The sequence below is a fragment of the Platalea leucorodia genome, assembly GCF_965183815.1.
Source record: "Platalea leucorodia genome assembly, chromosome: 1".
Classification (NCBI taxonomy): domain Eukaryota; kingdom Metazoa; phylum Chordata; class Aves; order Pelecaniformes; family Threskiornithidae; genus Platalea; species Platalea leucorodia.
In genome coordinates this window covers 41,101,827-41,114,570 of record NC_138823.1, presented here as the reverse complement: position 1 = coordinate 41,114,570, position 12,744 = coordinate 41,101,827, and the positions used below count along the sequence as shown (strand labels likewise).

Sequence of the window (12,744 nt, the reverse complement as noted above, 5' to 3'; positions counted from 1 at the left end):
ACACAGAGGATTCCCCGTTCTTCCTGGGGTTTGGTATAAAGGTGTAACATAAAAAAACCACGTAATAATAACACGTTGTTCTCTGTATTTGGAAAAACTCTTGGCATGTTTTTCAGTGGGCTGTGGATATAAGGATGCAGGGACCAACCCCCTCCCTGAAGTGAACAGAAAGGTTCCTCTTACATGGACAGAAGATACTGGATCAGGGAATTAGACTGAAAAATCTGAGCAAGTAAACTCAAAAGAAACCCAAAACTTTGTGTTCTTAAGGTTCCATGTAGGCAAATTAAGGCTGTGACACAGTGACACTTTCTCAATCTCAATTAGTGCTAAACTAATTAACAAAACTGTTTTATACACTGCAGTGAGTAGTATCTCTCTTCTTTCTTGGATAATCCCTAGTGTGATGTAAGGGTGATTGAGTATCTAATTACTCCTTAATTGAATGCACATTTTGTACATTTTTCACTAGTTCAAGCTTAATGCTTTTGGTCCAAAAATCAAAGTCAGTGAAATTAAGTTGAACTGGGATTTGGCAGCTATTGTATTAATGGATTACTTTTGGAAAGGAGCCTAATTACAAGCCAGTCTGAAGATTTCAGTTGTGTTTGTTATAGAAATACTTAACGTATTATCTGACAAAAGACTGATTCTCTTACTCTTCTGAATAGTTTTTGGAAATGTAATATTTGAGCTAAAATTGTACAAATGGGCATGTGTATTATAATCAGAAAATTGCTTGTTTACAGATTATATTTCTGCCTCTGAAATTTCCTTTGCTTGGGTTGAGTCCTATATATAGAGAGACTCCAACTACTTCTGGTGGAGTCCTCTATAGATCAGGCAACCATTCCCAAAGAAAAGCTTTCAGGATCAGTGCCATGAATTGTATATATATAAAGCGTATAATACCTGGAAAATCTGGGAGCTATTACCACAATACCCATGGTTTAAAAAAAAAGAAATATTAACAAGGTCAATCAAAATTCAGAAATCATCTTCGTAATGTAAAAAAAATCATTGTTTCCAGCAACATTTATTTCTAATTCTTTCATATAATAACTTTATGTACTTAGATTCTTCATGGAGAATAAACTTTCTTGTACAAAACTGGGATAAATGCAAGACTAACTTTATCTCAGAAATAAGGAGCAGTGGCAGGAGCAAAGATAGGGCCAAGCTGTTATCTTTTTAAGAACCAAAGGTCCCAATGTTCCCATAGTAATAGACAGAACATATTTAAAAGAGAAGATATAAGAAAATTTCAGTGAAAAGGATTATTTTTCAAAGTCTTCCAAAAGTGTTGAGAAAGTGCAAATAAATGGACTATGGAGAAATGAAATAGGATGGCCAAGATAATATGCCTTTCTACCTGATAGGGAGGAAATAAGATGCCCCACTGCAGCAGCTTTAGGTCAAGATCACTACACGAGATCAAAAACTTTCTTCTGCTACTTAAAAGTAGTCAATCTGCTTTCTGGAGAGCTTTTCCACCTCTTTTGTCTTACCATATTCCTTACCATTATTGTCTCTATTTTTTTCCTTATAGAAGCATCTTGCCTTCTCCTCCTTAACACTAGGTTAGACCAAAATGTTTAAGAGTTTAAAAAAAAAAAAAGCAAAACCCACTTTAACACTGACTACATATTGCCATTATCCTATACCTTCCTAAAAACAGCACCTGAAAGTTCGGTCAAGCATGGATTCAGAGTGTCTCAGAAAAGAAAGAGAACTGACTACCGTGTGAATCCTTATCTTTCCTGAAACACTTTGCATTCCTTCCATGAAAGGGTCACAACTTATTGAGTCTACATCTAGTTCTGTGGGGATTTAACAACATCTACCTAACTAAAGTGTACCTTTGTTTCTCTTGTGCTCTGGGGATGCATAAAAATCTTTTAAAAATTACACTAAGTTTTGCTTTGTAGCACTGCTCTGTCATAAACTGTGGCATTAGTCATAAAACATTGCTAACAACAGTCACTGCTGGTATTCTCTTCCTTCAGTGACAATTCTCAGTTGCAAAAACATTTTCAGTAACCCAAGTAACTTGGTCAGTTTTGTTTGCTATTTATTTTCAAAACATTGCTGTCTGCTTAGCAAAAGTTTGCTTGCATACTTTCATTGATTGTTTTCATCCATATGAAATAATTAGAATTACAAATTCCAGTAAGAGTAAGGACCTGTGACTACCTGGATCTTCAGTTTCAATGGAGTAATAATGTTCTGCTTAAAACTCCCCGTATGATTTCATCTAGGTCAAACAGAATGCACTCCCACTGCCTAACATGTATAACATCACTGAAGGAGGAATGCATACTGTAGGCTTTCTTCTCCGTCCGTGGTCAGACACATGTACCTGTATGTCCTTAAAATATCCTTGACATTTGAGAGCTGTTACATTACTATATTTCACACGTACTAATCTGGAGTCTCTATATTTTAAAAAGCAGGTGTAGTTTTATCAAAGATGATTTAAGCTTCCTAACGTTTTCCCTCACCACTAAGTCGCAGCATTTTCCCCATAAGTGAAAATAACATGGCAGAGTTTCAGCATGTGTTCAGACTCTAGCTTTTGTGTTGAAATTGCCAATAAACATGCTGTGAGGGTGTTTTTTATGACAGGCACTCCCGGCTACATTATCACTTCCAAAGTAGCAGTGTACAAACCATACATGGGTTATGGTATGCCGCTGGAAATGATACTCTCAAAATGCTTTTCATAAAAAAGCTGATGAAAACAGTGCATTGTGGATAGCAAAGACTGTGTGATGCTGACAGAGAACCACAGGTCAAGAAATTTGGGAGCCCTTGTCAGCATGAAGTATCTTATTTGAAGCATAAGCAGGGGTCTGATTCCTAGGCTACCTTATAATTTTTTTAGCTTTGAAAAGGAAGCACAGTATCTTGTTTCTTCTTTGCTTCTTCTTTACGTGCTAAGGGATTTCGACTGCTTTCCTTTCCTCCACCAATATTTGTGTATTTCTAAGAAGAGCTCAGTAAAGGATTGAACAAGGACAATTCCAATATGGTATTTATTCTGGAAACAGATACAACTCAAAATGGTTTTCTTCCTCATTTAGGGCTTGATCACTCCCTATACTGATGCTCTGGCCTGGACACAGCATAAATTCCTACTACAGCAATGAGCAGTCTACAACTCCTGGGCTGCCTGTGGCTACCAAATCCCTAAATTGTGGCTCCTGTGTCAGAGGTATGCCACACAAGCAACAAAAGTGTTTTGCTACTCACTAATTTGAATCCTCAGCAGTGGGAAAATAAGTCAGGCTGCCATTACAGGCTTCACTTACAATCTCAGTGCATACCCCATTCCCTGCTATTACAACAAACTAGTGGGAAGCAACCTGAAAAGGCACCATCTTTCAGCCATTTCTGAAGCTCTTGGTCCCTTGAACGCTCCAAAAGTTTTGGTATGTTCCTGGTAGGTCTCCGATTATGGTGTGCGGCTCACAAGCCAAAGGTGTTTGGCCCTCTGTCCTATAGTCACGCGCTCATGTAAGCACAGTCTCAAGTACTCTGAAGTGGCAGCAGAGTGTTGGGCACTATACATAAGCTCTTAAAAAGAGGAGAACAATAGTTAGTTTTGTTGATAACATGAAGTTGAGTTTCGTTGATAACATGAAGTTGAGTTTCTTTCAAAGTCTGAAACTTGGCTGCTGAAAGCTCACTCCAGCTTTGGATCTACGCAACAGGAAAGCATAAAATCCCCAAGTGTTGGAACTTCCGCAGAGAAACTTGTTTGTGAACTTCAGGAACTACAAAGGCTACTAGTAAACTGAGAGTGAAGACACATATTGATTGGTAATGTAAACCTCCATCCAAATGCAAAGTTCACTGAGATCTGCTTAGGCAAAGAAATACAGACCATAGTATCGTGCCACTCTTACCTCCATTTCTCAAAGGCAAGGCACAGCTCCAGAGCTCATTCTGTATTTGAATGTCCCTTCATATTCTATAACCTACTGTTACCATAGAATGTGCAATGTCACAAAGAGGGGAGTGCACCGCTACCTGTTTAATACTAACTCATTCCCACTGACAACATTGATCCCCTGTCCAATGTCCTATGGAAAGGGCAGCATAGTTTTACTGCCACAAGAGCAGCTCAGCAGCTTCAAAAGGAAGTAATTTGCACTATCTCCTCACTAAACACACCAGATACAGTCACCACATTGCCCTCTCTCCTTACTCTGAAACTAATGCTGTGCAAGTTCTGCTTGTCTGCTCAGACCTCTCAATATCATGCAGTCTCTACAGTATCAGGCATGCAGTCTCTGTTCCTCCCACCCTAAATTATTCCTTCCTGTTCCTCAGGCCTAGCACAACCTTGGTATTTTAATGATGTCATTTATTTTTTTCTTTCTAATCTTGAATGTACAACTAGGAAAATGGTAATTATATTAAGAATGGGTTTTAATCCAAATTAATTTCTGCTATCATAATTGACAGAACATTGGATAAACTTGCAACTACTGACAATCTGAGGTCTACCAAAGATGTTATGTGTGTGTATGAATGTGTACATGCATTCGTGTATATAAAAACAGATGCTTTTTCAGGAGTTTCTGAATCAGTCACAAAAAAAAAATGTTCAGGAGCACTGGAGTAATGTAGATAGGTAGACGGAGTAGGTATAAACCATCATCACACTTGGAAGACAATTCTTCATTTACAGATACAAAATAAATTGTGTCTGGGATGTGCACTTTTGAGACAACACACTGAAGACCAAATTCTTTAGTTTATTGGTTATGCTCAGTGGAGAGTAAATTAAAGCTTACCACTTTCAAAAGAAAATATTCTTTCAATATAACTTTAACAAGTTATTTTTTAGAACAAGGTCTTACTGTCTTCTATTAAAAGAATCTCATTGATGTCAATGACTTCTATACCAGGCACTTATTTGACCTCCTCTTAGTAAATGGGAGCAACGCCATTTAACTATTCTATGCATGGAATCATGCTTATACACCCTGATTTATAAAGGAATGAAGATATGTAGGCATGCCATACTGAATTCAGTATTATTATCAATTCAAGTTGATATTCAAGTGTTTGAAATCAGACATCTTGCTCATTCACAGATAAAGTTGTTCCACTGATGTAATAGAGAAGAAAGGTATGTCTATCAAATCAGTTACATGTAAAGCAACAAGGATTAAAGAGAGGGTAATAAATCCATTGGAAAGCACAAATGATCCTGTCTTCAGTGAAGAATACCCTACTGAAAAAGTACTTATCCATTAGGCAAAGTGGCAAGCCCCAAAATAAAATAGCCTGCTGGTATACTCACAATTCACATGTTTAAAAATAGTGCGTCAGGACACAAATTGCCAAAAAACTAGCCTTTAATAAAACGGAAGATTTAAGGTTTTTCTTATTTGATTTCTAGGACTGGTAGCATTTGATGTCCCCATTGTTAAGCTTTGCTGTATGACAATAAGAATTACAAATCTTTTTCCAAGATAACCTGAGATTATCGAGAAATACCCTGGTGCCCATAGCAAGGGCTCTGAGTCAAGTATGAAGTATCAGAAAAACTAGTGGTAACACTGAGGAAGTCACAATGTTATCCTTTCTCTCTTTTCTTTCAGAAAAGGATCTGGGCGTCCTGGTAAACAACAAGTTGAACATGAGCCAGTAATGCACCCATGCAACAAAGAAGGCCAACAGCCTGCTGGGCTGCACTAGGAAGAGTGTTGCCAGCAGGTGGAGGGAGATGATCCTTCACTTCTACTCAGCACTGATGAAACATCTGGAGTACTGGGTCCAGTTCTGGGTTCCCCAATTCAAAAGAAACATGGGCATACTGGACTGAGTCCAGCAACAGGCCACAAAGATGATTAAGGCATTGAAGCACCTGTCATAGAAGGATAGGCTGAGAGACCTGGGACTGTTTAGCCTCAAGAAGAGAGGTTTCAAGAGGGATCTTATCAATGTGTATAAATACTTTATGAGAAGAAGTATAGAAGATGGTACCAGACTCTTCAGTGGTATCCAGTGAAAGGAGAAGAGGCAATGGATATAAACTGAAATACAGGAAATTTCATTTACAATGAAGAAAAAACTCTTTCCCTGCAAGGGTGGTCAAACACAGGTACAGGTTGCTCAGAGAGGTTGTGGAGTCTTCATCCTTACGATATTCAAAACCCAGCTGGACATGGCCCTGAGCAACACGTTGTAGTTAACGCTGCTTTGAGCAGAGGACTGGACTAGCAGATCTCCAGAGGCACCTTCCAACCACAACTATTCTGTGATTCTATTGTTCTTCGCTGCCTAAAACAACTCAATTTTTTCACTTTCCATGTCTGAAACCAAAGCTGTACTGAGCTTTCCCTCCAAATTCCTTAACACCTGACTGGTTCTATCACTACTGGATATGACTTAAAGAGGTTAGAAATAAGAAAAAAAATGGCTTTTTCAAAGGAAACATATGTGAAAACTTTGGCAACTGCAGGAGAAACGGGATGTAAAGGCTGTTCTCTAAGGGATATATTTAAAAAACACCCACATAACAGAGTCCAAAGACTCATTAACCCCTATAGAAGAGAGATGTATTTCTAGCAGAAAAGTAGAGTCAAAAGAGGCCAACTAGATAGCAACGAACTTATTCTAAAGGCCAGTGGGTTAAAGAGAGCAGTGAAGCTACAAAGTTCTACCTGTTTTGTCCTCCTGAAGGCTCCCTTTAGAGCCTACACAAGCTTTGTTCTAGAACTGGAAGGGGATATTTTGAGATCTGGGCTTTCCCATGATAGAGAAACATTTAAAAAAAAAAAAATCAGTTCTTTACCTGAGATTACACACCATGATATATCATGTTTGTGTCACCGCTGCCTTCAATTCAAGAAACTACCACAAATTACATCAAAGATCAACACATGCCGTTTGATCATAAGCCACAAAGGGTTCAGTTCTGTCAAGGTTTCAATCAAGGCTGAAGAGCAGACGTCCTGAAGATCTGTGGCATGCATAGAGCCTGCATTCTGATTCAGCCAAAACTAATTAGACCTTTCAAGCAACTTCTTTCGGCACCTGTGTATACAAGATGTATGGAAACATTTGTTTCCTCCTTTCCCTGACAGAGTGACGAGGTCATGGAAAACTAATGTTTCTCAAGGTTCTTCAAGTGGCTGCACCACACTGGCTTGGAATAAAAGAAAATATTGAAAACTTCACTGACAGGAGTTCCAGCAGCCTTGACAGAGGGGCGCTGTGTCAGAAAAGAAGTCCACCAGTGTGTTTGTAATTGTAATATTCGAGACATACCAGAGCTTTAAAATAAAAGGTAATCTCCTCTTTGAAAGGAAGAAATGCTCCCTCTTGGATCACTGTGTAGATGCCAACCTGCAAACTATTACCTCCCCATCTGCTACTGAGTCTTCACAGCAATATTCAGCCAATGTCAGCAGTCTCGGCCTAAGGACCATTACCGCTTCCTATGAATGAGGGAAGGTGTCTTATCTGAGGATGTCTGAGGTCTGTTCCTCAACACCTTCCTCCTGGAGAGAACTATGTGAGATCACTACAAAGCAGGTAGGATTGTTTTCTTCCCTTTCTCCCTCTTTGCATAGAAGAAAGGTGATGAAAGCCACACAATTTCTTTTTATGCTTCATATATCTAGTTTCCAGCTCCCCAGAGACAAACTCAATAGGAAGAATATATTCTGAACCCTCGATTGGTTCAGTGCTATTTGGACCGATGCATCCAAAACTAAAAAGAAGACCTGGCCAAATGAATTTCTGATAAATAATTCAATTAGGTGTAGAGAGCCAAGTGCCATTTCTTGTGTGGGCTACACCATGCCAGGAGTCACAGTTCTTTCTCAGTGCGTGAGAGTCCATAATTAGCATAGCCCTACAGTGAGGACTATCATTTTACATTAAAAATACATCATTTGGGAATTAAAACTACAGATTATTTTGTGAAGCATGGCTAAGATAAATCTTATTATTTAAAACAAATCTTTGTAAGTATTGACAAACGTAATAAAATTTCAAACATGAAAGCAAAAGGGAAATTTTTACATTTCAATTCCAGCATTGTAGAAGAAACTCTTTCATGCTTAAAATTCAAACTCAGCATGTCAAGTAATTTCACTGTTACAGACTTGAATTACCTGCACTGGCCTGAGGGCATTATTCACTCTCTGAGAAAAATTGTACTTTAATATTGCTACAATTTTCCCAAGTAATTTTTATGCAGAAGCCGGGATGAATTTGAAACATCCATTTCAAGATTAAAGTGACAACATTTGGTGACTGCAGAGAACCATGCAATTGAGAATTGGCCTTGGAAAACAGCATTAATAAAAGGACCAATGTTTTGCTTTCTTCGCTTAACTTCTGTGATGCAGATATTAAATAGGGTTATAAAATACAAATAAACCCTTACTTTAAAAATGTTTAGATGCATACACTATATTGAATGCTTATGCTACATGGAAAGATCATGAAATTGTTGGCCGCTGTCCCAGCCCATTTAATAATTTCTGTCACATGCAGGAGGAAAGATAATCTTCCCACTCAGTTTTAATGGATCAGTTTTTGGAAGCACTGAATTAGTAATCTCTGTTAGGGGTTATCTGCTGCCTGATCATTTGTTAACTTCATATGAAGTTGGGGGCTGGACCTAGAGCATGCTCTGAAGAGGCTTATCTCCACAACAGAGCCTGAAGTGAACTAAGGAGTTCCATCATTGACCTAGATAGGGCAAGAATTTGATGTACAAATAAATGTCCTTACCCAAAAGTGTGTATCAAAAGCCTTTCAGCAGCATGCTTCCAGGTGAAACTGTGGATGAACTGGTTCTCTTGTGAGCATATGGCTTTGAAGAAATGTGCAGATGGAAAAACTGGTGCTTTTATATAATGGATTCTACCAGTAAAATAGGGCAATGGGAAGTACCCAATGTTTTTATTATTTAAATAAAGTTTACTGTAGGATAGTAGATGAAACATTTTACTATGCTATAAAGTAGTAGGACTTATTAAAGAAAGCAAGTGAACAGATTCTTTCTTCTCTTGAAGACTTCCCAGATTAGCTGTCTTACTATTTGTAGCAAGGTGGGGACACTTCATTGCAAATTCAACCATAAATGGTGGTGTCTTGACTCACTACTTTCAAGGTAACTAGTTGTCTTGATAGCAAATTTTCTTTAAAAATCTCATTACCAGGTTTTTCATTACAGTAAAACATTGATTAACTATGTATAATGACATTTAGGAGTAACTGTCGAGCATTGAGGGAATTTATCTTGTAACTGATAGAGGCTAGGGGAATATGACATGGGAGGTTTTAACAGCTGAAGTGGGGATAATGCAGGTTCACATGTGTATTAGCTCTTATGCACTGAATCCAACGTCATCCTTAAATTCTTGCTCTGTGAGCCAATGAAGGCTGAAAACATCACTGAGGACAAGAAGAAGTAACTACTTTGATGAATGAAATATGAAAAATTAGCCATGACAGAAGTTAATTAGTTTCCTCTTGTATCTGCACTGGTTTTGCACAAGATTCAGTCTTGTTGGGAAAGAACAGCATTGTAAAGCAGGGAGATGGGATCCAAAAAAAAAGGCCTCCTTTGAGAATTAGAGGCCTCCTTCCAGAACTACTACCCTGGTTTTTAACAGACAACACTAGAAAGATTCACCAATGACTCGTCTTCTAAAAATACAGTAAGAAATCAACCAGTGAACATCAGTAAGTGGGGAAATCTACCACATAACCTAGGCATACTGTGCTGTTGCTCACTGCAGTAGAAGAAATTTAAAGCTACAAGAAGTAACTGTGATCTAACTGTGCATGATCCACTGCCTACTGAAGCCATTACAAAAATTTCAGTTCACTAAATCGTGTACTAGATTCCAGCCACTAAAGAACCTAATAGTAACCAAACTATTCCAGTCACTAAAGAACCAATAGGAACCAAACTATTACACCACAGGATAAAATAAAACACTACAGTGTCAAAACTTACAATTGTGACAATATATCATAACATTAGCTGAAATGAACTCAGTGCGTGTTCTCCTTTAGCTCAATCTCCCCTATGAAAATTATTTCAATGTTTTGATTTTTCTGCTAAGCTTTTACTTACCTGAATAAAGATTTATTTTTGTTGTTCTTCCTCTTCTGCTACTGAAATGCAGCCCTTATGACTCTGTCGCTAAGTGGCTGAGTTGGTCTGAAGTTATCTCCTAGGATTCCATCACAGCCTTCTAGAAGTTCTGCACCTTTAACATGTGTCCTCAGTCTACGAAATTCCTCTATCTGAAAGGCAGAAAAACAGACATGAAGAAGCTGAGATACATTATTCACTGCGGGACTAATGAACACAATCAGCCTTGCCCAGCCACTTCTGCAGCCTTGAAACTTGGAGTGCTCAGGTACCATGTACTGAGGTCAATACACATCATTAATAACATTTAAAAATAGCTGTCAAAACATTTAACATATAGAGAAAAATAACAACTTTTATGCAGATGGTTTGGCAAACTTATCCTTTGCTTTTTTGTAACTTCTTTTGGGATCTATAACCTTCTTAGCCATTGTAGATTACATGCTATGAATCAATCTCACAGTTGTGACATGAGAGTAATCATTCTGGTCTTCTTCAAAGAAAGAAGTGCATTTCAGGAATAACTTGGTTGACTATAAATTGTTTTGAATTTTTTCCAGTGATTTACTTATTGCCTGAAATTGTTGCTTCATTTAAATAAAAACTATTCTCTAAACCAGAAAAATCCTGAACAGACTCAGCTTTAGAGGAAGTCTGTTGACTTTTTATATGGAAAAATATGGTTTTTCACATCTAAACAAAATCCCACTTCAAAATTTCTGTAGATTTAGGTGCTAAGCATACTTAGAAAATCAAATACAGTCAAAAATCAATATAAAACATTTCAATTGATCCAAAACAAATATGTTTCTGGTTTATAGACTCTTTTTAATTTTTCCAAATCTAATCTGGCGTAGGGAAGAATGTGAGCAGCTTCTATCTCCATCCCTGGTATCAGCATCAAGCTCTGTGTGACAAAAAACTAAGAAAATCAATGCATATCTCAACAACCTGATACCTTATTGCTGAACAGTGCTGTTTTTAAGAGTCTGGTATTTAAAATAAGTAGTTACAACTACTAAAAAAAATTGTGTTAGTTTTTGCTTTGGCATATTGACAAGCTATCTTAGCTGGACACAGCAAATCTACTTGAAGGCTGACTCCCCTAGTCTGAGCCTCTGTACTTGTACTGACGCTGTGATGCCTCACTATCCAGCTCAGCTGTAACTTGAAACTGAAGCTACACAGAAAGCAAAATGGAGCCTGAAGTACTTAATCATTTTATCATCTAAGAAATTATACAGAGTGAATTTCTCCATGGAAAACACCCTATGGGGGATTACAGGGAGAATGCAAGTGTGATTCCAGAATTAAAAGAAATGAGGTACTAAACAGCAGGTAATGGCATTTTTATTCTTATATTGCCTGCAGAGAATGCTTTCTTACTGAAACCTTGAAGACAACTGCCTTCATTGTTGTTTTCCACTCTACAGCAGAACTGATACAGACTTATTTACTTGATTTAGAGGCTAACTCTGCTCTGCTGTATTTTCTTCAAAAAACAGCAAGCTTAGAAATCAACACTCAGCTTCTTGCAGCCGAGATATAAGGCAACAGCTTAGACTGAAAAGATGAAAAGCAGAACAAACTGTAAATCTCCTTGAAGGTGCTTTTAGAGCAGAAGTCTGTTTTGGAAGATTTTTTTTTTTTGTTTGCTTATTTAAAGCAAACTGAAAACAAACCCACTACAGGCTTGGAACTGAGAAAGTCTTCAGGAGTCAAGTGCTGGTAAATCGCTGAATGGGTTTTGTAAAGGTACCCTCTTTCACTATCTGAATCAACCCCAGAAAGTCTGAAATAATTGTCGTTTAGGAAGGAGCATTTTACAAGAATGCGGCTTTTGTTTGATCTTTTGAGAATGAGAGACTTCAAACAAACACAGATGAAGGAGAGGGAAGAGCAGACTCTCTGCAAAGCTGGCATTTGCGAGCTGTCTCCTGCAGTAACTACAAATGCTCTGCCCCAATCCCCACAGTGAAATTTTTCTCCGGGAGGTACTCCTCACAAAGCAGCTTCCAGTTTCTTCAGTCAGGAAAGCAGGACTGACCTGATCCCTGTGCCTGCTCTTGAGTCTTCAGAGAAGGCAAGAATTGCAGCCCTACTCTGAGGGGGAATCGCTTCTGAGCCCACCAGCCTCCTTGTTCAGTTTTTCATATCATGGTTCAGACCCCTGTGACAGAGACCCTCTATATACATGGTGCTCTGCCTCACTCTTGAGAAGTCATTGTCAGAACAGGACACTAGCTGTGCTGACGTTACCTTTTGTATTAAATTTCCATGTGATAAGGCAATAATATATGTCCCCCACTTATTCTGCTTCCTCTAATATGGAACCATTTACTATCTCCTCCCAACGCCTCACAAGTCATTGCTGTGAAGTACACCCTGCAGGACTGCTGAGGAAATAATAGATATTTTAGAGGCGTATGGCTAAGCACCCTTGGATATTCACACACTTTCAGCAGGAATAGCCATTTATTAAAGTTTTTCTCATGCCCAGAAGACACTAAGGATGATCCAGGCCTGTTCACACCAAAATTCAGGATCCAATTCTAATCAGTCAAAGGGTAAATACATAACATTAGCATGTTTACTGAGTAAAAACA

At 38.2% G+C, this 12,744-nt stretch overlaps 1 protein-coding gene across 3 annotated transcripts in view; it reads right to left on the bottom strand.

Moving 5' to 3' along the window:
• The window catches only part of CA8 (carbonic anhydrase 8), a 67,204-nt gene that overhangs the window by 19,468 nt on the left and 34,992 nt on the right, over nt 1-12,744 (bottom strand). For all 3 annotated transcript variants that reach the window (XM_082330329.1, XM_082330328.1, XM_082330330.1), the window contains one exon: nt 10,118-10,290. In XM_082330329.1, the coding sequence (XP_082186455.1) occupies nt 10,156-10,290 (135 nt within the window). In that variant the 3' untranslated portion in view covers nt 10,118-10,155. The remainder of the gene's footprint in view (nt 1-10,117; nt 10,291-12,744) is intronic.